The 25,089-nt window shown below is 50.1% G+C and overlaps 1 protein-coding gene and 1 pseudogene across 7 annotated transcripts in view; both read right to left on the bottom strand.

Moving 5' to 3' along the window:
- Window positions 1-6,583: 6,583 nt before the first annotated feature.
- SNX29 (sorting nexin 29) overlaps window positions 6,584-25,089 on the bottom strand; it is a 584,951-nt gene continuing 566,445 nt past the window's right edge. For all 7 annotated transcript variants that reach the window (XM_054453330.2, XM_063654331.1, XM_063654334.1 and 4 more), the window contains one exon: window positions 6,584-12,394. In XM_054453330.2, coding sequence (XP_054309305.2) covers window positions 12,268-12,394 — 127 coding nt within the window. In that variant the 3' untranslated portion in view covers window positions 6,584-12,267. The remainder of the gene's footprint in view (window positions 12,395-25,089) is intronic.
- Window positions 7,853-12,055, bottom strand: LOC129016084 (uncharacterized; annotated as a pseudogene).

Genomic DNA, 25,089 nt, shown 5'->3' on the forward strand with positions numbered 1-25,089 from the left:
GGCTGGTCTCCAACTGCTGACCTAAGGTGATCTGCCTGCCTCGGCCTTGCAAACTGCTGGGATTACAGATGTAAGCTACCATGTCCGGCCAATCAGCCTTTTCATGTGTGGGCTTGCAAGGGGTTCCGTTCTTTCATCAGATTTTTCTGGTCTGAAAACAGTGTTTGAGAGGGTGGCCCTGGGGAATTGTGAAGCGCTGGCTGTGTCATCAGACGGAAACACCCTTTGCAGGGGGCTGGCTTCACGGAGGAGCCCTCAGATTTCCCCAGGGTACCTATTTTACCTCCCCATGGATGGCCAGCGTATCTCAGAAGTCACGTGGTCCAGCCCTGCCTTAGGTGGTAACTCCCATCTATTCTCTGATCAAAAAGTTGACTATTTGCCATGAGTTGCTGAACAGCCCTGTGATAAATGTTACCCTTGTTTAACTTAAAATCTCCAGCAAACTTGGTTGGCCATCTCAACTGGTGTCAGACCCAGTTAATGGCACAGGATAGGAAAACAATCCCACATTTCTTTCACCATCCTTCTAGCTGCCTTTTCACTCAGTGGTCAGGGCTAAGATTTTGGGATGGAAAAGGTTTGGTTTGAATCAGCGGTAATGCTGTGTTGAAGCCATGGGCACTCGGGCAAGCTTCTTGCCTCTCTGGGCTTCAATAATCTCATCTGTGAAATCGGGGTGATGACTAAGGATTTTACTGTGGTAAAATACACGTAACATAAACTGTCTCATCTTAACTATAAGTGTGCTATAAAGAACTGCCTGAGGCCGGACACGGTGGCTCATGCCTGTAATCTCAGCGCTTTGGGAGGCCAAGGTGGGTGGATCACCTGAGGTTAGGAGTTCTACAGTAGTCTGACCAACATGGTGAAACCCCGTCTCTACTAAATACAAAAAATTAGCTGGGCATGGTGGCATATGTGCCTGAAATCCCAGCTACTCGGGAAGCTCAGGCAGGAGAATTGCTTGAACCCAGGAGGGTGGAGGTTGCAGTGAGCTGAGATTGCACCACTGCACTCCAGCCTGGGCAATAGGGAGACTCCATCTCAAAAACAAAACCAACCACCAACTACCTGAGACTGGGTGGTAATTTATAAAGAAAAGAGATTTAATTGACCACAGTTTGGTAGGCTGTACAGGCAGCATGGCTGGGGAAGGACTCAGGCAACTTACAATCATGGCAGAAGTCGAATGGGAAGCAGGCACTTCTCATCATGGTGGAGCAGCAGAGATAGTGAAGTGGGAGGTGCTACACACTTTTGAATGACCAGATATCGTGAGAGCTCTTGCTATCACAACAGCAAGGGGGAAATCTACCGTCATGATCCAATCACCTCCCACCAGGTCCCTCCCCCAACACTGGGGATTACAATTCAACCTGAGATTTGGGTAGGCACACAGAGCCAAACCACATCAGTCCTCAAGGCTTATCCATGTGTCAGCACTTCCTTCGTTTTTAAGGCTGAGCCCTCTTGGCTTGTGTGGAAAGAGCTGGTGGTGTTGACCCATTCATCAGGATGATTTTTAGGACGAGGGGCCATGTCCTGTTGTTGCTGCAGGAAATGTAACTTAAATTCTTTAGGATAACCTCAGTGTGAATTTTTTCCTGCAACTTTTAGGCTCAGAGGTGCAGGTTTGTTATGTGAGTAAAATTGGGTGTTGCGGGGGTTTGGTGTACAGATTTTGTCACCCAGGTGATAAGCCTCGTACCTGATGGTGGTTTTTCCACCTTCAAGGAGGTCCCAGTGTCTTTTTCCCTTTGTGTCCATGCGTACTTGATGTTGAGCTTCCACTTGTGAGAAGATGTGGTATTTGGTTTTCTGTTCCTACATTAATCCCCTTAAGATAACGGCCTCCAGTTGTAGTCACGTTGCTACACAGGATGTGATTTTTTTTATGGCTGCATAGTATTCCATGGCACCACATTTTCTTTATCTAGTCTACCACTGATAGGAACCTAGCTCGATTCTTTGCTGTTGTAAATTCTTTAGGTGCTCTCCGCATCATCACAGAGGACACGTGTCTCCCAACAGTGCCCTTTGTTCCAGGTATTTGAAATACCTTTCCTAATTGCCCCTCCCCAGGCCTATCTCATTCTTTCTGGATGCCAGGGCTCAGTGTATGGCTGGCATGGAGGAGGGGTGGTAGGGGGTTTGGAACACCCAGCTGCCATGATGCTGTCCACACTGCCTCCCTCAGCTGACCCCTGGTGGCTGGTTTCGAGGAATCACTGGATGCCCGTGTTAGCCCTGGGGTTGGCACTTAAAGCGTGACATCTAGAAGGAGCGTTAGTTCGTGCCTTTTCTGGCTTCCGGAGGCTGCCTGCATTCCCTGGGTGTGTGAAGGCCCTTCCACCATCTTCCAAGCTAGCAGGGTGGCATCTTCAAATCTCTTGCATACCGTCCCTCATCTCCCTCCTTCCACCATCACGTCTCTTCTCCTCTCCTGACTCTTCCAAGAATCCTTCTGATGCCACTGGGCTGCTTAGATGATTGGGATCATCTCCCCATCCTCCAGTTAATCCCATCTGCAAAGGCCCTTGCACCATGTGCATTGGTTCCTGGAGCTGCTGTCATGAGTGACCGTAACATGGTGTCTCAAAACAGCTGCTCGTTTAGTTCTGGAGGCCAGAGGTCTGAATTCAACGTGTCGGCAGTGCTGGCTCCTTCTGGGGGCTCTGAGGGTGGGTGCCCCGTGCCCCTCTCCTGGCCTCTGGTGGTTGCCGGCACTCCTGGACGCACCTTGGGTTGTAGTTGTGGCTCCCCAGTCCCTGCCTGTCTTCACGTGCTGTCTTCCCTCTGTGTCCAGATTTCCCCCTTCTGGCAGGGACACCAGTCACTGGATTGGCACCCACTCAAACGCAGTGTGACCTCATCTTGTTAACATTTGCAAAGACCCTGTTTCCAAATATGCCTGCCTACACCCTGAGTGTCGCCTTGAGTTTTGGGCGACACTGTTCAATGCCCTGCCCCTTGTAAGGTCACATATTCACAGGTTCTGGGGATTCGGGTGTGCATGTGTTGGGGGCCGTTGCTGGGTCTGTCACAGATGGCATCTCACAGATGTATGGGGACTCTAGGAAAAACAGTCCACATGGAGGATCTGGGCCACCTCGGCGTGTGTCAGTCATCAAGGCTCACAGAGGTCCAGCTTTCATGCACAATGATGCCTGAATTACCTATCACTTACGGTGCACATCAGAAAGAATCCTCAGAATCGTCAGCTGTAGGTGTGGGGCGTTTATCAGGGCAGGCTTTGAGGCCACTCTCAGGGCAAGTTTCTATGACAGCCCCCCACATCCCTGCCCCTTCGTAGCAGATTTTAGGGTTTGGTTTTGTTCTGAGACTGGGGCTTGCTTTGTTGCTCAGGCTAGAATACAGTGGCGTGATCACAGCTCATGGCAGCCTCTGCCTCCTAGGCTTTAAACGATCCTCCCATCTCACCCTCCTGAGGAGCTGGGACACAGGCATGTGCCACCATACTCAGCTTCTTGTGTGCGTGTCTGTGTACATGTGGTTGTGTGCGGTTTTTTTGGTGGAGATGGAGTCTTACTTTGTTGCCTAGGCTGGTCTCTAACCCTTGGGCTCAATTGATCCAACCCGCCTTGGCCTCCAGAAGTCCTGGGATTGCAGGTGTGAGCCACTGCACCCAGCTAGTACTTAAAGCATTGCCTGCCATGGGAGAGGTCACCAGGAACAGGGCAGGGCAGGAGCCCTCCAGAGGGTTGTGATCAAGTGAGTGACCCAAACCAATGTTAAAGGTCGCGGTGGGTGCTGTGTGGAGAGGAGCCTTGAATAGCAGTGTGATGGCAAGGGGGGGTGACTGGGGAGGACGGTGTGGCACCCACATCATGAGAGGCAATAGCAGCTCTGACCATGGTGGTGGTGAGGCGTGGGAGGGTGCTGGAAGGAGTTGGGTGTAGATCTATTTCAGGAGTGGAGCCAAGGGCAATAGTGCACCTTACCTGTCTTGCTCGCTGCTGTATGCCTGGCAACTGGTATACAGTAGGTGCCTATTTCTTACGGGAGTGAATAAATAGGAACCTGGTCAATTAGGAGTTACGGGACAGAGGCAAGGACTGGTGGCCTCCACAGCTGCTAAGATGGAACCCCTACTTCCTCAGCTGAGGAGTCAAGGGTAGGAGCAGTTTTGGGGCAGAAAACAAGAGAGATGCCTTTTAGTTTGGTTTGAGATGGTCATGAAGTGATAGAAATGGAGTGTTGGTTAGGCAGTCAGACATGAGGCTGAGATAGGTGTGGGAGTTGATGGTCCACGGAGCTCTGTTGCCCAATACAGGAAGACACCAGTCATACAGGATACTGAGCACTTGAGATGCAGCTCGTCTGAGCAGAGCTGTGCAGTGCGTAAAATAACACACTGGTTTGGCACACTTAGTACCCAAGAATGCAAAATATCAAGTTTCAAAAGGATTGCATGTTGAAATGACAATGTCTTCGATGCATTGGGCTAAATGAAATAAACTATTAAAATTTTCACCTGCATTTTAAAAATTTTTAATGGGGCTACTAGAATTTGTTTTTGTGAAACAGGATCTTGCTCTGTTGCCCAGGCTGGAATGCAGTGCTATGATCACTGCTCACTGCAGACTTGAACTCCTGGGCTCAGGCTGAGTAGCTGGGAAGACAGGAGCATGCTACCATATGTGGCTAATTAACAAACTGGGCCGGGCGTGGTGGCTCACGCCTGTAATCCCAGCACTTTGGGAGGCCGAGGAGGATGGATCACGAGGTCAGGAGACCTAGACCAGCCTGGCTAACGTGGTAAAACCCCGTCTCTACTCTTTTTTTTTTTTTTTTTTTTTTAATTAAAAAAAGCCAGACATGGTGGCAGGTGCCTGTAGTCCCAGCTACATGGGAGGCTGAGGCAGGAGAATGGCTTGAACCCAAAAGGCAGGGGTTTGCAGTGAGCTGAAATGGTGCCACTGCACTCCAGCCTCGGAGACAAAGCAAGACTGTCTGGGGGGTGGGGGGGCTAGGGTGGGGGAGAACCACCTTGTTAGAGATGGGGTTTTGCTATGCTGCCCAGGCTGGTCTTGAATACCTGGCCTCAAGGTGTCCTCCTGTTTTGGCCTCCCAAAGTGCTGGGATTACAGGCCTGAGCCACTGTACCCGGCTGAAAATTTTAAATGGCATACTTGGTGCTCATGGTATTTCTGTTGGACAGCGCTTGTGGAGGTGGCGTTGGGAGGGTCACTTAGAATGGTGCAGGACAGGAACAGCAGCCTGAAGACTATGGGTTGAGGTCCTTCCGTGTTCCCCTAAGTGCAGCCTCCTGATTTAATGCTCACGGCAACGCAGCTGTGGGGTGCCTGGTATGGTGCCCACGACACCCCCTACCCCCCAGACACAAATGGTTACACACTGCCTCCATCTGACAGCCAACAGCAGCCTTCGCCCAGCTGGGCTTTAAGGCCCACCTGCAGCAATGCCCTTCAGGCGGCCCTGGTGGGAACTTACTTTATGCCTGGATTCTCGTCCCAGGAGCCTTTCTTTTCTCTGTTACCATAACTGGGTTAAAAATGTTGACTATGTTGTTGTAGGGTCTGAGTATTTAAGCCAGTGTAAATTATTTGGGAGGTGTGGGGGCAGTGTCGAGTTTTTCATCCCTTAGGTCTCAGCTTAAGTCACTTTAGCCAGCCAGTTGTGGCTCACACCTGTAATCCCAGCACTTTTGGAGGCTGAGGTGGGCGGATCACTTGAGGTCAGGGTTCGAGACAAGCTTGACCAACATGGAAAAACCCTGTCTCTACTAAAAACATAAAACATTAGCCAGGGGTGCTGGCACATGCCTCTAACCGCAGCTACTCGGGAGGCTGAGGCAGGAGAATCGCTTGAACCCAGGAGGCGGAGGTTGTGAGCGGAGATCGCGCGATTGCACTCCAGCCTCTAGGCAACGAGAGCAAAAAACTCAAAAAAAAAAAAAAAAAAACTTTAGCTAAGAGGACCCCTTGGCCTTAGCCCCATGGCTCTCCACTGGCCCCCCCTCTCCCCAGGGGACCTCTGGCCTTGTTTGGACATCTGTCTGTCATAACTAAAGGGGGTACCCCTGGTGTCTAGCAGGTGGAGGCATCCTACAATGTACGGGACAGCCCCCCACAAGAGAATCATCCAGTCTCCAATGTCAGCAGTGCCCACACTGTTAAATGTAGATTCTTGGTTGGGACCAAGAATCTCTAATTCCAGTTACTCTTCTGCAATATTAACTGTGGTCTGAAATTATCTGGATGGTTGAATTCTGTACAAACTTATTTTATCTGTCTGCTTCATGTCCAGTGAGACTCCAACAGTACACCTTACCTGTCTTACTGCTGTATGCCCAGCACCTGGTATACAGTAGGCGCCTAATAATGATCTGTTTCTTATAGGAGTGAATACAGGGGGTACCTGTAATGAGTGTTTTTTTCTGTTTGAAATTTTAATTCTGCATTGCCAGTTTATCCAGATCTGCCTAATATAATTAACTCAAAATGAGATTTTGTTGCATTTCAATTCAGTTGATCACATGTGTATTAAGTTCGTCTCAATCTCCAGTTGTTGAAAAAGAACTGAGACACAGACCATCCACTGAAGTATCTAATTTATAAAATGTCACAATTTTTGTCATTGTAAAGAGGTTTATCTCAACCAGGTTGTAACAAAATTTCCACAGCTTATTCCAAAAGAAAATGTTAATACAAGAGATCTTAAAAAATTAAACACATTTGTTTAAAAATCCTATTATGTAAACCTTAACATAAGAGGGTAGTTAGGATAATACTACAGATTTCTGGACATTTCCACAGACTTCTAGACCTTATGTACACACAGACTATGAGACTCTAGATACGCGGCCCGCTTACCCCTAAGACGGCTCACTGGGAGCCAATCATGGGCGCCCCCTAGTGGGGTTACCATCGCTCCTCCATTCAAAAAAGACTCGCTTCTCTAAGAAGTCGGTGTCAGGTGAGTAAGCGTTCTACCTGACGGCTAAGCCAGGGATGAAGAGAGGCTGACATTCTTCTTAGGATGAATCCTGGATAATAAAAATTCTAATTAGCTCTACCCCCATCCCCTTCACTCCGGGAAATTAACGGTCTCTGGGGTCACTTATTGAGCGTTTAGTTGCTCTGGGTGCCAGTGTACTATCCACCATTGTGTGTGCTTCTGTCCTCAGTCCCAATTTTTGCAAGGGCATCCTCTTTCTTTCCTATACTGACAGTGAATGACTGGTGGTTCCTCTTGCCATTCATGGAGACCAGTGGCAGAGCTGAGCAAATTTGAGGGGAAGTGGGGGAAGCCTGGGTGAGTGGTTTTCTGGTTAGGATGGGAAAACATGTATGCACCAGTGAGAATTAAATTCCTGGGCCTTAAACCAAGAGTGAATCTAGAATCTTCCACTAGCAGGGCTGCTTGTTCATGTCATAGGCTCAACCATCTTTTAAGGAAGCCAGATTGCTTTTTCACTTCTCTACAGAAACTAGCTATAAGGAAGGATACGCAACTTAGTTGCTGGGATTTAGAAATAACTGCGTGCTCCATGACAGAATTCAGAGTACCCAAATCGGGCCCATAAGATGGCAATGGCTCACAGCTAGAGTGAGCAATACGAGCGATGACTGATCCAGGTACATTTCATCAACCATGGGATGAACAGTGGGATCCGGTCTGCCCAGAGCTGAGAGACCCTGGATGCTACACCCTTATTCCTATTGACCCAGGAGCTGAAGCTTTATTTTAGAAACATAATCAAGATTGTGTATTAGAAAAACATGAAGATGAACTTTTTTGGCACAGAAATGTGAGATAAAATATACAGTTCTACAACTGTGCAAAATTAGCACGGAAGCCAATCTGAAAACAGCAAATATTTAACAGTAGCTTTAATGAATTAATGCACAATATTTTGAAAAATACTTGTTACCATTGACCTTGCTCATAAGCAGATGACTGCTTTCCAGAAACACCCTACGTCTGCCGTGATTCCGAGCGAAATGCCAAGGCAGAGTCAAGATAATCATTACCTTTGGGGCTGAAACCTGGGCATGAGGCTGCCCCTTTCGGGGATGCCTCCTAGCCAGTCTGATGTACCGGGGAAGGAGGAGTTAGGCGGGGTCTTTCTCAGGTCCCAGGAGCTGAAAACCCAGCCCTTCCTTTGCCATCAGTTCTGCGCCAAGGCTGGAAGATGCGTTTGGAGTGCAGGGCCTCCCCCGTGTGGGCGCTGCAGCTCACATAGGAGCTTGGCTAAGGGAATGAAGGATTCTAGGGGTGGCTGGAGGGGAGGGGGCTCACTGGGAGCCCAGAGAACATGGCTGGGCCTCCCTGTGAGGGGCCGGATGGAGTTGCAGTGCCATGGGGGCTTGAGCAGGTGGGGCAGGAAGGCCGAGGCCCCGGAACCCCATGAACTGGTTCTCAGGGTGGGCAAATAGTCCCATGCCGGAACCAAGAGAGGTCAGCCACTGCTCGCCTGGGCCACAGAGTCTTGGCTCAGGGTGTTAGGATATAAGCCGCCTCCAGAAGGCAGAGCCTGCTGTGCATCAACCAGGTAGGCTGGTGGGCTTCACTCCTGTTTCCAACCCGGGGTTGTGATCACTGGCCCCAGTGGCTGTTTGTTGCATCAGCTACAGCCATGCTATCAATCTACTTGGTGTAAACAACTTTCAGGTGCCTCTGGTTTTTAAAGCACAATACTACCTGCCATGGTTCTAAAAAAATTACATGGTTATCAAAGAATTCATCTTAGTAAGCTCCAAGGTATGAAGCCAGGGCCAAGGGCTGTGATCAGATCCAGTCCACATCCCTCCCCTTCCTCAATTTTGCAAGATGGCACCCTCGTTTACAACTCCACTAGATGATCCCTTTTGTAGCCAGCAGGTCCCTAGATGCAACTGGTGACTGGATATGAAGATGGCTACCACCACGGACTGTAAGAGCCTCTTCACTGCAAGTGTCTTCCTCCACCAGGGCCTGTCGGTAGACAAATGCTGGGGGCTTTGAACCCCAGCTCCACACTCTAAAATGGCTTGCCAGCAACGTGATTGCAGCATACCATTAAGCGCGAATCAAAGCAGCTGGAATTTCAGACTGATTGTAGGAAGAGTGGTGAAGGTTCTGTCTCAGGTCAGGAGTGGAGGGCTAGGCTAGGTTTCTGGCAGCCTTCAACCTCCCTTCCTTGGAAGCTTTTCTCTCTGAAGGAGAGACACCTCTGCCCAGCCCTACCTTTCCTGAGTCGTCTTTTATCTGGGGGGAGAAGGAAACAAATGTGAAAGATGGAACCTGGTGATGTTCTGTTTGAGCCACAGCAGGCCATGAAGAGAGAGGATTTGGTGTGGATTCTTCCTCCCAGCAGAGGTGGTCCCAGAAATCCAAGGCCCTTGAGAGAGAGGGAGGTGGGGCCCCCTTGGTTCCTCTCTGAGTAGGGGAGGGGACTTCTGTTCTCAGATGCTGACTTTGAAAACCCCCAAGTAATAATCTTGGAAGGAGACAGATGTGAGGTGCAAGCAACCCTTTCTGCAGGGGTGTCTTCGCCACTGATGGATGTGTCACAGACTGAGCCAGCCCTCAGAACTGAATCCAGGCTGAGGGGGGCAGATGACAACGCATTTCCAGGGTGTGGAATTCGGGCACCAGGTTCCAGCCACAATCTTGCTAGGCCTGGGGGTGTCTGCCCTGTTACTCCAGGAACCGGGAACCCTGCCAGTTGTCTATTGCCTGAAGTTGATCCCACTGCACTAGAGAGCAGGATGGGGTGGTTCTCAGCAGCAGGATGGACCCAATCATTGTAGAACATTCTATGGCATTCCAAAAAGAAGGCTTCGGGGAGCTGCTGTCATGTGCTGGCCACCAGCATCTCTGAGTGAAAATGAGAGGAGAGATGGTCTGGATCTATCTGGGAGATGACTCTAGGGTCTGTGCATGATCACGGGAGAGGTACCAGGAGCAGGCAGCCGGGATGGTCCCCATGTGGCTCCCAGGAACATGCTCTCCACATTTTGGAGAGCAGGACAGGTTTTCTGTGAAAAATTCAGCATTATAAAAGTGGGAGGCAGAGTTTCTCCCACCAGTTCAATATCAGCTGAGAGCATACTTGTCACGGGTTAGTGTCTATCAGCTCTGGGGGACTTTTTTTTTTTTTTGCATTGTTAACATCATGTGCAGTGTCTCCAAGGTGCGTCCTGGTGTGGGGTATCTGGAGAGGGCAAGACCCGATTCACATTCTGCGTTTTGGGGGCAGGTGTCAGAAAACGTGTGGATCATAAGCCTGGGTCCAGGGGAATGTCGGAGATCGGAGGTTCCTTTCTGTATCCAACAGAGAAGATCTCCAGGGCAGGTGCCGCGGGTTAGGGAGGCGGCACTCCTGAGACGGTCTCTAACCTCGTATCAAACACCTACTTCAAAAGGACCGATGTGGCCTAAACCCAACCTGAGGGCCCGTGACATACAGCAGCTTGAGCTTTTAGATGGTCCCTGCCTCAGTCCATTAGGGGGCTCTATTTAGAGTTGCCAGCCACGTGGGCCGATGTGTCCTCCGGCCCTGGAATTTCAGATAAAGCACATGTAGTGCAGCAATGTTGGCAGGTGAGTTGGAAGACCCAGGTTGCCTTTCCAGGATGTCTCGGGTCCTCCACACTCGCAAACTGACTGCAGGGTCTGCACCTCCATACAGACTCCGGCTCACTTGGTCTCACCGGGGCACGGCTTACCCGGCCCCAGGTCCCCTTGGAAGTCATGTAGGCTGCCTCGATTTCTCTGGGGGCTGTGAGTGATCTCGCTCTTCCTTAAAGGCCATGAGCAATCTTCCTTCTTGCTATGAGGGAAATGCACAGTAGAAACCTTCCAGATGATTCTCTAGAGGTTTCCTCGAGCCAGGAGATGCTCCGTGCTCACCTGGGCAGTTCACATTTTAAGCCACTGAGTTGAAGCAGTTCCAGGACAAACCCATGGCTTGCCATCTAACGGTCACCTTCCACCTGCTTCTGTGTCCTCAGGTTCTGCTGTGTTTCTGCCTCAGATTAAGGCGGAACACACAAACCTAATCTTGCATAGTCCGTTTCACAACCTCCTTCCTAGTTATTTCACCCCAGAAACGCAAACTGCCTCACCTGTGCTGAGCATCTGAGGATGGCGCTCGTCCTGCGAGGTGCTCTGATGTGAGCTCACTAGAGGAGCCCCGAGGGCTGCCCAGCTGCTGGTCCCCATCCTCCTCTACACCTGCTAAGGCCCCTGTAGTCTGAGAGCCCCCCTGACGTGGGAGGAACAGAGGACTCTTAGGGGATGCAGAGTTCTGTTCTCAAGAACAATGTGTGTGTGTGTGGGGGGGCAGACAGTGGGTAGAAAATGTCTTCAGTGGTGAGAAACATGATCTGTTGAGTGTCCACACTGGGTCCAACTTCACAGACATGAAGCCTAGTGTGAAAACCATGGAACCTTCTACAGTGGTTCCCTGAGTCAAGTCTCTCATGACTGTAGGGCCAAGCCTGCTTTGGCACAGGGTTGATGACGCCAGGTTACTTAGGTTGCTGTTGATGGCTGGACCAGATATCCGAGTCCCCCCACTCCAAGCCTGGTGAGGGCCTAGGTGGCCTCAGGCTACCGAGCGCACCGGTCCTTCCTGAAGCCAGCCATGGGGAGGTAGGGGAAGTTCTGAGAATTCAAGTTACACATCACTAACGGCTCCTTATCAAGGTCACAGGAATATCCCTCTGAAAAGTGAGCTGTGACAGTGCTGGGTGTCTAATGACCACTGGTGGAGAATGCAATGAAAGGAACCAGAACCCGGACCCCACAAAGCCAGCCATCCCTAGGTTAGGCCAGGTAATAAACTTAAGCAAAAGCAGAGGCTAACAGTCATTCTAGTCCCCATGTGGGAAAGAGTGGAGAGGCTGGCTCTGCAGGAACCTTCCTATGTTAGGGGATCAGCTGTGCATCTCAATCAGGGGGCACCCAGCCTGACCTGGTGCCCACCCTCCTGCCAGCCCTGAACAAGGCGGCGAATGAACAGTCCCTGCAGCCTAGGGCAGACCCCCAGAAGCAGGACTGCGTGTCCCAGTCTGTCCATCGAGGCACCGCCTTGCTCTCGGGTCACGGGACTGTGCGCCTCGAAGACTGACTAGTTTAATGGGGGTGTTGTGTAACTGGGGGGGATCGTGTGCTCTCAGGGTCACCAGGTGGACGTGGTCGTCACGCCGAGGTGTGAGGGGCCCGCAGCAGTGGCTGAGGAGGAGGCAGCTGGCGCGACGCGTAGAGCCCGTGGCTGGGGCTCTGTCGAGGTCAGAGGTCGCCGCTCTGGGGCTCCACGTTGCGTGTCTCCCGGGGCTGACCTCGGGACAGTTTGGGGAAGCGGGAAGACGCTTTGGGCCGGCTGCTGTTCACGGGCTCTCCGGGTGGGGTGATGTCGCTGAAAGAACAGGGAGAGAATCGGGTTAAATCTAGGGCTGAAACACAAATGACCGCAGGCCGGGAAGGGGAGCCACGTGTGGGCAGGAGCGATTTGGTTGGGAACTCTGACCGGCTCATTGGAGCCGCCTCTGGCAAGTACCACCTGGAGAAATGAGAAACCGGTATTGTCACACGAACTTTCCATCTTTTAACAGCACTCCAGGGCTCTAAGCTTGGCTGAGAGTCTGAGCTCATGGTACCACTGTTCTGGTCTGCATTTTAAGGCTATGAAATAACATCCTAGGCACAGTTTTCTTCCCCCACATTTTCTTTGATCCTCCAGCAAAGGTATGCTTCTAAATCCAAGGCGACTTTGGAGAACACTGTAAAGCCACAAAAAATGTAAAAGATGTGTAGCAAACACAGGAGAGGGACTTACTGTGGAACTGATCCTAACAAAATAATAAGGCCCTATAGGCCAGAGTCTAGTTGAAGGTTCTCTGGCATGGTATTGTGTTGAAGAGCCAGGAACAGTGGAAGATACCAAGAAGAGGAGACACGGATCCTGGTTGTGAAGCAACACGAAGGAACACACAGCACAGTGTTGTCGGTCCCAGGGCACGGGTCTGGGTTGTGGGGGAAGCCCTCGGCACATTTTTGAGGGGACAGGGTAGAGGCTGGGAGGCTGCACCCTGAGAGTGGAGGGTGCTCAGCAGCAAGTCCTGTGATGTTGCATTTTTAAAAAATTGTTTTCTGGGGACAGTCTGTCACGCAGGTTTTAGAGTATGATGGTGTAATCATAGCTTGCTGCAGCCTCAACCTCCTGGGCTCAAGTGATTCTCTCACCTCAGCCTCCTGAGCAGCTGGGACTATAGGTACTACCCACCATGCCTGGCTAACTTTTTAATTTTTTTGTAGAGATGGGGTCTTGCTGTTAACCAGGCTAATCTCAAGTGATCCTCCTGCTCAGCCTCCTAAAGTGCTGGGATTACAGGTGTGAGCCACTGTGCCTGGCCAATCCTTAATCCCACGTGTGCAGTCCCTTTTGTCAGATAAAGGAATACATAAATTCTGGGGCTGGGAATGTTCTTACTCTGTCTACTGTAGCCTATTTGAATAGAAAGTAAAGATTAACAGGACTTGAGAATGATCTCTGAGTGGTAAGATTACAGATGTGTTAGAAAACAGAAGTAAGAAAAATCTTCTACAATAAGTATCTCACTGGGACAAAATGCTTTCAAACAAGACAAAAACCTAATAGGATCAACGTCCACTCCTGTGTCCTCAGCACCTCTGTAGTGCTGTGGCTTTCTGGATGTGAGTCCTGGACCCACTGGACCCTATAAGGGAAGGCAGGACCGTGTCCACAGCTAGCTCCGCCCTATCTGTGGTTCAGAGAGACCAGAGACACCTGGTGAGTGTCACATCAGGAACATCCACCCCCAGCTATCTCCAAGCCCAGTTTCACAAACCACATGACTTAAGGACACACTTGCATTCATAAAGAAATCGTTCCTCTAGAGGGTCCCTGCAAGGTTCCCTGAAATAACCCAAAGTCTTCATGTATCTCAGGAGTGAATCTCTTTACAATGACCTGCTTTGTGCTGCACTTTTCCAGGGACATGGCCACTGTGTGAGTGAGATGCCTCTCATTTCAAGTTTGACACCCTAACAAAATGAAGACCCTTTTAATGATCTTCTCCCATAAGTCAAGTTGTGCTTTGCCTTCTGTGCATGGATGAAAATGAAACATTTGAGCTTGAACAAAGCCAGAGCTGCTCTGAATCGTCTCTAAGCCTATGCAGCCTGCTGTGTGCTGCGCATTCCTCCTTTAGGTGGCCGTCTGGCTGCAGGCCCAAAGCAAACATGCCCCTCTCTTCCTTCAAAGGATGACCTCCCTTATGAAGAGCCCCTTTATCTGTGAACACTCCTTAGAAGATGGTCCAAAGATGCTGGAAGGAGGTCTTTGCTCACAGCATAGGGGGACTGATTCTTAGAGGAGGACTTGGATGTAAATGTCAGTTTAAAGCCATGCCCTCAAAACCCCCTCCTGTCCTACTCTTCAGATCCAGGGTCTGACCAGCCACTCCTTAGCCCGCAACCATGGCCGCCATTCAGCACAGCCCCGATGAGCCCTGCCTGCAATGACCAGAGACTGCGGAGGAGTCCTGGAGGTAATGGGCTCTGAGAGTGGCTGGGAGAGGCCAGTGCCTTGTTGGTTGTGAGAGGAGAGGTACTAGTCTGTGGGGCGAGGAGGATTTTTTTTTAACAGAGCACCTGTTATGCAGAGGTAGGGAGAGGACAGGGCTCTGAGGCAGATGTTTCTCTGTTCAGTCATGCTGTGGGCGGTGCTGTCTGAGCCTTGCTTTCCTTGTCATTTGGGGATGACAACCACGAGCACATTCTAGTACTGTAGTAAGGATTCAAGGACTACCTAAAGCCCCCAACTAGCTGTGTTTACGTAGGCAAATGCCTGCCCTTTGAGCCTTGGATAGCATAAAGGTGGGGTGGTTTTAAGCACCATAGGGATCAAGTGCCTAGAGTGACAACGACTGGGCAACAGTGAACATTCAAACACATGAGCTGTGTCACCAGACACCATGCTGGGCATGAAGGAGGGTGTAGAAGTGGCCTCGGACTTGGAGAGCCACAGTCTCGTTGAGGATGGGGAGGGCAGACATTGGACAGATTGAGGTGGTGGAGAGTTGGCGGATGCCCCAGTGAGAGGGAACTCGGGTTGTTATCAGCAGGGCACAGAGGGCTTCGTGGAGGAGGGTGAGCAGCAGTGAGCTGAGGGTCACTGTGGAAGAGCCTTCTATATGTGAAGATGAGTGCAGGTGAAGGTGGCAGGCCCATGGGGAGGGGTGGACTTTGTAGCCAGGCAGATCCGGCCCAGCTGCTTTCTCTTCCTGGAAGGCAGGGTTAGCTCGGCGTGTGCACTGAGCAGTCACGGGGCTGTATCTCACATGTCTCTGCCTGGCACCTGGGAAGTCCCAGTGAGTGTAGGCTGCTGTGGTTGAGGGTGTGACAGTGGGCTTGTGTGACATGGGGACGGTTCAATCCTCAAGGCCCTGTGGAGCAGAGCCATGTCTCGGGACACAGGCTTGGCGGGTGGTGAGACGGGTGCATGCAGGTGTGCCTGGATGCAGTGCTGCTGGGATGACTCCAGAAAACGCAGGATGAGACCTGCAGAAATCTGGCTGGAACAGGGGCTTCAGTGAGTGAGTGACAGATGGAAAACCCGGACTACTGAGCATGGTGAGCTTGGGCGGAGAGTGCTGGTGGCTGCTGGCATATGTGAGGCTGAACCTCTTGCAACTGGCATCTCTGTAGATTGAGAACAGCCTAATACTGGTAATGCTGTGTGGCTGAATAGTGGAATCTGAAGGCGTGGGGTGGGTGGGACTGGGAGTATGTAAACTGGTAAAGGAAGGACAGGGCCAGTATTCAGATGGGAAGAAGACTCTACGTGTCCCCACTGGGCCCCTTCCCTACAGGTGAATGAGGCCAGTGCCAAGCTCGTTCCAGGACTGGCGTCCATCAGTAGGGACAAAGGCTGTAGTCAGCTGCTTTCCAGGGAAGCTAAAAGGCCTCACATTTACGATGACAACCTTAAGATCTATTGTGTTTTTTTTTTTAAAACCAATCCTCTCTCCAGTCCTTGCTGCAGATTCCTCCTCCCCACAGCATCCTCAGAGTGAAATTCTCCTCTTTCATAGCCGTTGTTAGTTGCTGACTTCTGCCTCGTGTACCACCGAGACTTTTGGAATGACAACACCATTTCTTAGCTGGCTCCACTGATAGCAGACTGTTGTCGAACACGACTGCATTTTTATAACAACGTGAGCTTGCAGCTCTGGGGCCTAAGCGAGAGAGGAATGCGTGGACAAGGTATGTTCCATTCCTGCTCCCCAGCAGGGACTCTATTAATGCTGGGGCTAGGTCTCTTCTAGTTTTGCAAACAAAAAAAAGGGGGTGTCTGGATGGCAATCCATAAGAATGGGTTTGCCAAAGGCCTTAATTCCATAATCAGAGTCAGAAAACTTGAGTTCATTCTGTTAGACACTCTAGACCTTGGAGAAAGATCCATAACCTCCCCAAGACACAACTTTCTGATCTGTGCATTGAGGATAATAGTGCCAATTGTACATCACTCGATGCATATTTATGGGGTTGGTGATGATTAGAAATAGATTTTGCTCCTTTGACATCCTGAAATAAGGTAAGCACCAGTGAAGTCTGGCCAGCCAATTCATAGGAACTTTTACTGGTAGAGACATGTAATATACCAAAGGAACTGGGTAGAGACTTTTTTTTTCCTCTTTCAGAGATGGCAGTCTCCCTGTGGTGCCCAAGATGGTCTCAAATTCCTGGGCTCAAGCAATCCTCTCACCTCAGCCTCCCAAGTGCTGAGATTACAGGTATCAGCCACCATACCCAGCCAAGGAGGCTTTTACAAAGATTTTACAAACTCCCAAAATAGAGCATACTTCCAAACCACCTCCTATTCCCAGTGCAACCCCTCAACTCCCTACCCTGGGGGAAGGGTGTGGGGGCTGGAGGGGGCAGAGGGAACCTTCTCTGAAAAGCCCATCCTCATCTTTCTGGAACAAGATCAACATCTAGGCATTGCAGGTGTTCGGCTCGTGCTACAGAGATGGGTATTCAGGGATGTTTATAGACAACCTGAAGAAATAAAAGGCACCAAATGGGTGGGTGTTCCAGTCTTCAGAAAGGTCGGCAAACGAGCGTGGGGAAATCGTGGTTGTTCTATAAAGAATGACAGTGCCATCTCTGGCATTCTTTATGTGCCTCTTAGGTGAGGCCAGAGCCCATCACGGGCTCTGGGGAGTTCAAGAGAAAAGACTCAGTTCCTACCTTCCAGGGCCAGGACAGGCTGTGAGATTTGGTGATAAACACATGGAGGCCTAACTAAGCCACCACCCAAGTGGGGTGGGGTACACCCCTCAGCCAGTGGTGCGAGATGACTCAACACCTTTCAGATGCGGGGAGCAGTCTCCCCGTTTTACTGGCCCTATTACTTGAGCCATTTACCCTATTAGGTTTGCTAAATTTACCAACAAAGGACATACAAGGAGCAAAATCTAGTCGCCATCTATTTTCACTGTCACGGGTGAAATATCAATGTGCTAAAAGGCTCAGGATAACAACCACTCCTCTAGGGTGACTTTCTCCAGTCACAAAGCAGACTTTCTGAGCCATGGATCCACATCCCGATGCTCCTCTGGGATCCACATCCCGATGCTCCTCTGGTACCTGGGGGGTCAGTGATGATGGGGGAGGCCACTTTCAGGGTGTGAGCCTCAGAATCCCAGCATGATTGTGGGAAGGTGACATACCTGAGCCCAGAGTTGCCCCACCTGGAGCTGGGATGAGGAGGTGTCGCGACCTTTCCCAGGCTCTGTTGTTAGTGTCTTCTGTGCATCTCTCCTACGTAACATTCTGGATTTCTTGCAGTACCTTTGAGGTGACGTTGGCCTTTGCAACAATATTCATAAATACGGTTTTAAAGGCTAATTGAATTTAAGAAGCTTTTCTTACGCATCAGCCCTCGTTCCTTCGCTACCCCGTGTACTAGGTCAGTGTTTGCTTCCTACGATGCAGGTTTTTGGCAACATGGACAAATCTCAAGCACATCCTCAAATTCCGAAATCTGAGTCCATTCATAGGCCACTCTGGAAAAGGCAAAAGTAGGAACGACGAAGAACACAGCGGTGGCTGGTCGGGTTGCCTATAGGGGAATGCTTAGAGAATTTGCGGGTAAAGGAGTTGTTCCACATGTTGATGGTGATGACTACAGGGCTCCATGCCTTTGTCAAAACTCACGGAAGTACACCATAAAAACAAGAAATGGTACTATAGTAGGTTTCAATCTCAAACTTGACGCCAAGAAGGCAATACCTGTAAATCTGGACTTTCCTGGCATAAAACAGCCCCTCAGGGAAGACCAATAGCCTGAAGCTCTCAGGAGCCAGTGACCTTTGTCCCTGTCTCTGGGTTAAAAAGTAGGGACCTTGGAGACAAAAGTCTTACATGACTCCCGGCCGTGTCATTCACCAGCAGGGGTACTTGGGCTGGTCACGATGCTCCTTTCTAGGACTCAGATTCCTTGCCTGTGAAGGGGGATCAAAGTCAAACTACTGAGCTGTGTGCACTTTAAATGGGTGAATTGTATGGTGTGTGAGCTGTATCTTGAGCTGTTTTTAAAAATGGTGCAAGCAAAAATACATGAAGGGGGAAATCACAGGATCTGTCCTGCAGGTTCTTGAGACAAAGCCAAGGATCACGTTTGATGCTGGGATGGAGCATAGCCTGTGGGATGCTGCTTAGTGAATGCCCTCGCCCTTCGGTTCTGAACTTGGCCTTGGCTGCCTCTAGCAGGGTTCACTCCTCTGTGAACCTTATGCTCAGGTCAGACCTCAATCTTACTCCTCAGACCTGCTATTGCCAAAGGTATTTGGGGGGTCACACAGGGAATGGAATGGCCTTAGAAATGCAGTTCAAACTACTGGGCAGAAAACACGGGAAGGAAATGGCACAGAGGATTCCATCTCCAAATCCACGAGGGGCCAGGCCTCCTGGGTTGCAGGGTCCATTGTCACCGAGCTGGGAAACACTCTAGGGACATCACATACCCAGGGCTGCACCTGGCTCTGAGATCATCTGGAAGGCAACTGGAGAACTCTGAGGATGCCACGGTCACCTAGGAGACAGCCCATGGGTCCCCAGGGCACTGCCTCCCCTCCCCTGCTGATACAGGGATGTAAACTGCGGTAATGAGCCCCCTGCCAGGCCACGCATGGTTCTGACACACACGCTTGGTGTTAGTTTCAGAAACTCCGACTCCATCCTCCCTGCTGCTGGTAACTTATCACAGCACTGGGGAGTTGGGGCAAAGGGGGGGGGGTCTCTGTGTGAGGGCACCTGCCGAGGGCCCCAGGGGTGGCTGTTTTTTTTTTTTTTTTTAAATAAGCCTCTGGGGTACACTGCGTGGTGCCGTGTCACCAGCATGCGGCTGAAATTGATCAGACAGCCTCAACTGCTAATCAGTGAAAACGGCTGCAAGGAGAAGAGAGTAGCTTTTCACTTTGCTTCACCTGTGATCTGGGTTTGGCGAGCTGGTCAATACTCCATTTACTAGGAGCTGCCTTTGGAGTTTGGAGGGCTGGATCCCTGCAAGCTAGCTAGGACTGAGCTGTGTGTGTGGCGGGGATGTGGCCAGCATCCTCCACGACCCAGCTCCCTCATCAGTCTGTGCGTATTACCAGTTTGAAAACCCAGTTCTGCCTCTGGGATGTGGAAATCACGGAGAATGTGCTCCCTGCATCTTAGGCCCTCGGATCTGTGGAGTGGGGAGGGAGAGTGGCCTTGCCCTGCCTTCTGTACCGCGTGGCTGTGGGGGTCCCGAGGAGCGGTATCAGCATACCAAGCTGAATGGCCTTTGAATTCATTCCTAGGCAACACCTGGGCCTCAGAACTGCGCGATGGGTGCCCCGTGAAATCCAATTCCACTGTGAACTATGCTAGCATCCATCAAGGCTTTTACCTCCTGCCTCTGGGTTTGATATGGGTCTCCAAGACTTCCACCATCCACAAGTGATCCAGAAATGGCTGTGGCAATACCCAAGCCTCCTTTGAAGGCAGGTCTGGGTCTGGTTCTCTTTGGATCCCAACACCACAAGGTACTTGAATTATTTATTTTGAAAGGATTAAAGAAGCCACTGCTTGTCAAATCTTGAACTAAACGAGTAACACAAATTCTCATAGCATCCTTAAGCCGGCCACGTGAGTGAAGGGGGTGCTGTAATTACCATCCTAATCTTACGGGTGTGGCAAATAAAGCAGGGAGGATAAATCCTATGGCTAATCAGGAGCAGAGGCTGGTTTTGATCTTGAATGTGTGCAGTGTGAGCCCAGAGTCGATGACTAGATGGAAATGCATCCAGGTCCAGCCCCCAAGACGCTACAGTTAGGTTGGCGGCACAAGGTGTGGGTATCTGACAAGGCAGCTGTTGCTTGCTGCTTCATGAGAGGTACAGATGGACAGTCCCCAAGGAGTCACACTGAGCAAGGTTTCAACCATAAATAGAAATGGTCTGAAAGGTGGCGGCCCGGACAGGCATGCCCAGAAAAGCAGAAGATATGTGTGACTCCCAGGCAAGAACCCAAAAGACACTGTGGCTTTTGGGAACTAAAGAACTCAAAACACTGAGGGCACGACCTGTCATCAGATGAACGTAAATCCCTTTAGTAAACCCAGCATTTTTTCCATGATGTTTCGAGTGTACTTTCAATAACACTGTGACATGGCTGCTAGGTTCCTGATATTTTTAAGCTTCAGGCTTTTCTTCTGCAAGCTCTGGCTGTGCAGTTGCTCTTCTACAAGCACAAGTTAAATGGTGAAAAGGGAAGCAATAACAATTTACTGAATTCTCTCATAAAAAAAATTTAAAGAGTGATAAAGGCTTATTTGTTTGGGGGGTGGAACACAGAAATGAAATAGCTTGTCAATCCACCCTTTGTGGATAACCACTGTTAGGACAGTAGTATATAGTTTTCTAGTCATTTTTCTGTTTTGTTTTGTTTTGTTTGATGATGGAGTCTTGTTCTGTTGCCCAGGTTGGAGTGCAGTGGTGCAATCTCGGCTCACTGCAAGCTCCACCTCCTGGGTTCACGCCATTCTCCTGCTTCAGCCTCCCAAATTTGGTATTGTTTTAAATCAAAGAAGTCCGGCCTTAGAATGCCGGAGATGATGGTGGAAATGGCCTGGAAGATAGGAAGGACAAAGGTGCTGTGTAAGGCTTGCGGAGTGACTGCTGTGAGGCTTTCATCTATTTCTTGCTGTTCTCATGACGGCAGATGGGAAGCTACAGAAGTTACTGCCCCAGGCCCATGTTAGACAAGCAGAATGTGGCTTACATTCGGACAGAGGGCTACCTCCAAGGTCACGTGGCAGCAGTCCCCAACCTTTTTGACACCAGGGACGAGTTTTGTATAAGAAAATTTTTCCACCGATTGGGGGGGGGGTGGGTGGGGGTGGTTTTGAGATATAAAGTGTGTTACATTTGTACACTGTATTTCTACAGTTACTACATTGCAATAAATAAGGAAATAATTCTACAACTCATCATAATGTAGAATCACTGGCAGCCCTGAGCTTGTTTTCCTGCAACTAGAGGGTCCCTTCTGGGGGCGATGGGAGAAGGGTGAGAGATCATCTGGCATGAGATTCTCATAAGGAGCACGCAGCCTAGATCCCTCACATGGGCACTTCACAATAGGGTTTGTAAGCCTGTGAGAATCGAATGCTGCTGCTGATCTGACAGGAGGTGGAGCTCAGGTGGTGATGCGAATGATGGGCAGCGACTGTAAATACAGACGGAGCTCTGCTCACCCACTATGTAGCCCAGTTCCTAACAGGCTATGGACTGGTACTGGGCCCAGGGGTTGGGGACCCCTGGCCTATGGGACAGAAGAGGGACCCAAGCCTGATCTGATTACTACTCATCCTAGACTAAGGAGCAGAGGACAGAGCAGTAGGCTTCGACATTGCAGTTGGGACCTGTGAATTTACTTGCTTAAAAGGAGTCTTTTCTCTCTTTCCCCATATCTGTGTAAATTTCTTTAAAGTCTCTTAATCCCTCTATTATCTGAAAAATGGGGCTGATATCAACTACCTATGACATTAAACAGGACAATGAATCCAGGGCCTGAAGCAAACTCAGGCACATTTTCTGCAAATGGGCTGCTTATGACCCTCTTGTGGATCTTGGCCACTGTGGACCTGTCCCTAGGGCGCCCCATCTGGCAGATAAACTGCTTCAGATTCTACAACGCAGGATGATCACCCAGTGGGCCCGGGAGTGTTACGGACAAAGACAAGCCTGAGACAGGGAGCCTAGTGGTGAGGCTTGTGCAGTGCCCCCATAGAAATCAAATGGAGGTGGACTCGGATCCCAGGCACAAGGACCAGTAAGATGGGGAGATGCAGAATGGATTTCTTCTGAGCTTGGGGCCTGGACTGTGGGAGCAGCTGGGGCAGTGACAGGTGTATGGATCCACCACGGATGGGGTACTGAGAGGCCATACACTCTGGGGCACGTGCATCCCCGGGGTAAACAGTGCTCATTAAAAACTAAAGATACACTGTGCCTGACTTTCAAGGATGCCTTAAGTTCATAGAGCAATCTACCAATGCTTTCTTGATGTCAGCTTTCACCGATGGTTACCAATGGTGGCTGTTTACCAATGGCTGTGATGCTGAGGGCCTCTGTCTTGATAGCCCCTGGTCACCTTAAGTGGGTATCTCGGGTTTCAGAGCTGGCTCAGGCTGACACTTCAGTAAGGCCTCAAATACCATCTACTAGGGTGGGCTGAAGAGAGGCTGTGCGATGGTTCTGCTGGGGTAAACGGTGCTTATTGAAAACTAAGATGCATTATGCCTAACTTTCTAAGGATGGAAAAGGATTCTCCCTGAATCCTGCTGCTCTTCTAATGCTCAGTTGCCCTGTCCCCCACTTTCCATGGGATGTTCAGAACATAATCATCTCTATTGTAATCCCAGCCAATTCCCTCACAGTGCTCTCCCCACTGCAGCACCCGGCCCAACCAACCCTGGCCAAAAACTTAAGCAGAAGACAGGGCGAGCAATGAATGAAAAACGCATCCCACCTTCCCTGAGGAGTTGACAATCCTCCAGTTCCCTACACGGGCCCTCCTCCACTTGCTAGAATGGCTATGGTCATGTGACATTGATGTTTTGGTGAACAACAGACTGCAGATACGATAGTGATCCGGTAAGATCACGATGGAGCTGAAAAATATCTGTTGCTTAGTGACATCACAATGCACGGCAGTACCCTGCGTCTGAGGTGATGCTGGTATCAAAGAAGCCTACTGCACTGCCAGTCAACAAAAAGATTTTTTGGACTGGCTGTAGTGGCTCACACCTGCAATCCTAGCATTCTCGGACGCCAAGGAGGATGGATCATTTGACGTCAGGAGTTTGAGATCAGCCTAGCCAACATGGTGAAACTACTGAAAATGCAAAAATTAGTTGGGCAAGGTGCTGTGTTCCTGTAATCCCAGCTACTTCAGAGGCTGAAGCAGAAGAATTGCTTGAACCCAGGAGGCAGAGGTTGCATTGAGCCAAGATCACACCAAACTCCCGTGTCAAGCCAACGGTGGCTTGTTTCTATTTGCAAGCCCTCAACCATTGAGCATCTCCACCCTCTTCTGAGGTTCCTCCCATCTCTCTGAAGACTACTTTGCCACTAAATCGTACAGGGTCCCAGGTCTCTTCTGCCTGCACTTCCCACGTGTCTTTCCGTAGATCCAAATGGCAAAGCTTCCCAAATTCGTATGTCGGCCCTTCCCTTTGGAGCTCTGGAGTCCTTTTATCTACCTTGAACATGGCCAAAATGGAAATTGTGACCAGGTGCAGTGACTCATGTCTCTAATCTCAGCACGCTGAGGTTGAGGCAGCTGGATGGCTTGAGCCTTGCAGAGTCTGAGGCCAGCTTGGGGCACATAGCAAGACCCCATCTCTATTTAGAAAAAAAAAAAACAGATGTGGCATGTACCTGTAATCCAGCTACTAAGGAGGCAGAGGTGGGAGGAATGCTTGAGCCTGAGAAGCAGAGGCTGTAGTGAGCCGAGGTCATGCCACTACACTCCAGGCGAGGAGACAGAAACCCTATCTCAAAAAAAAATTCAATTTTTTTCCCCCATCAAACTTCTGTTCCTTCTCTGGGCTTCCGTACTTTAGTAAATGGGGCAACTGCCAAGTCCAATGATGAAACCAGAACTCTGGGGGTGCCTTAATTTTTCCTTTTCACATTCCAAAGCAAATCCACCCACTGGCCTTTGGCTTCTGCCTGTAGAGACACGTCTACTGCTTCCACTTCTGTCTCTGCTGTGTCTCCTAAACCTAGACACCCTCCCTTCTTGCCTTGACCCTTCCTCAGACCAAACCCTTCTATAGCTTCGCACTGCGTTCAGAATCAAATGCAAATGTTTCCCACGGCTATAATTCCATCGTCACTTCCTCTAGCTAGCAACACGGGGACTGCCCACCATGCCCTAACTCCTCCTTGTGCTTTTGGCCTTCGCCTAAGAGTTCCCTGGAGTTTGTTCACAGCATCTGTTGCCATCTGAAGTGTCATCTTCCCCATTATATCCCCAGTGCCTAGAATTACGTCTGGTGCACTCAACCAGGTAAGCGAAGTCAAAGTGTGGTCTGTCTTGGTCTAGCTCCACTATAGTCAGACCGCTGCCCACTGGACCCACAGGACCTTGAACTTGCCAGCTTAGACACGGAGGAGGTGTGTGACGCCATGAACCCAATCTCGCAATTAGAAGGCCCTGGGTTGGATTTCATACTCAGCAACATCTGGGACGTGTCACGGCGACAAAGCTCTTTAACCTCTCCAACCATCACTTTGAGAACATAAGAGTAATAACCCATACTTGCCTCTCATTGAAAGCGCAGACTGTTACTTTTATAAGAATAAGAAAAGCGCCCTTTAAGCCTCACTCAGCACTACAGTGAGATGGCACGAGTCCAGAGGACAAGTGAACCCCCCCCCAAAAAAAAAAACGCTTGAAAATGGATAGCCATGCAGGTGGTGTGTGTAACAAGTCGGTGTGATATAAACAGACCTGATACCACACGCAAAAATACTTAAGGGTTGA

The sequence above is a fragment of the Pongo pygmaeus genome, chromosome 18 (genome assembly GCF_028885625.2).
Source record: "Pongo pygmaeus isolate AG05252 chromosome 18, NHGRI_mPonPyg2-v2.0_pri, whole genome shotgun sequence".
Taxonomy (NCBI): Eukaryota; Metazoa; Chordata; class Mammalia; order Primates; family Hominidae; genus Pongo; species Pongo pygmaeus.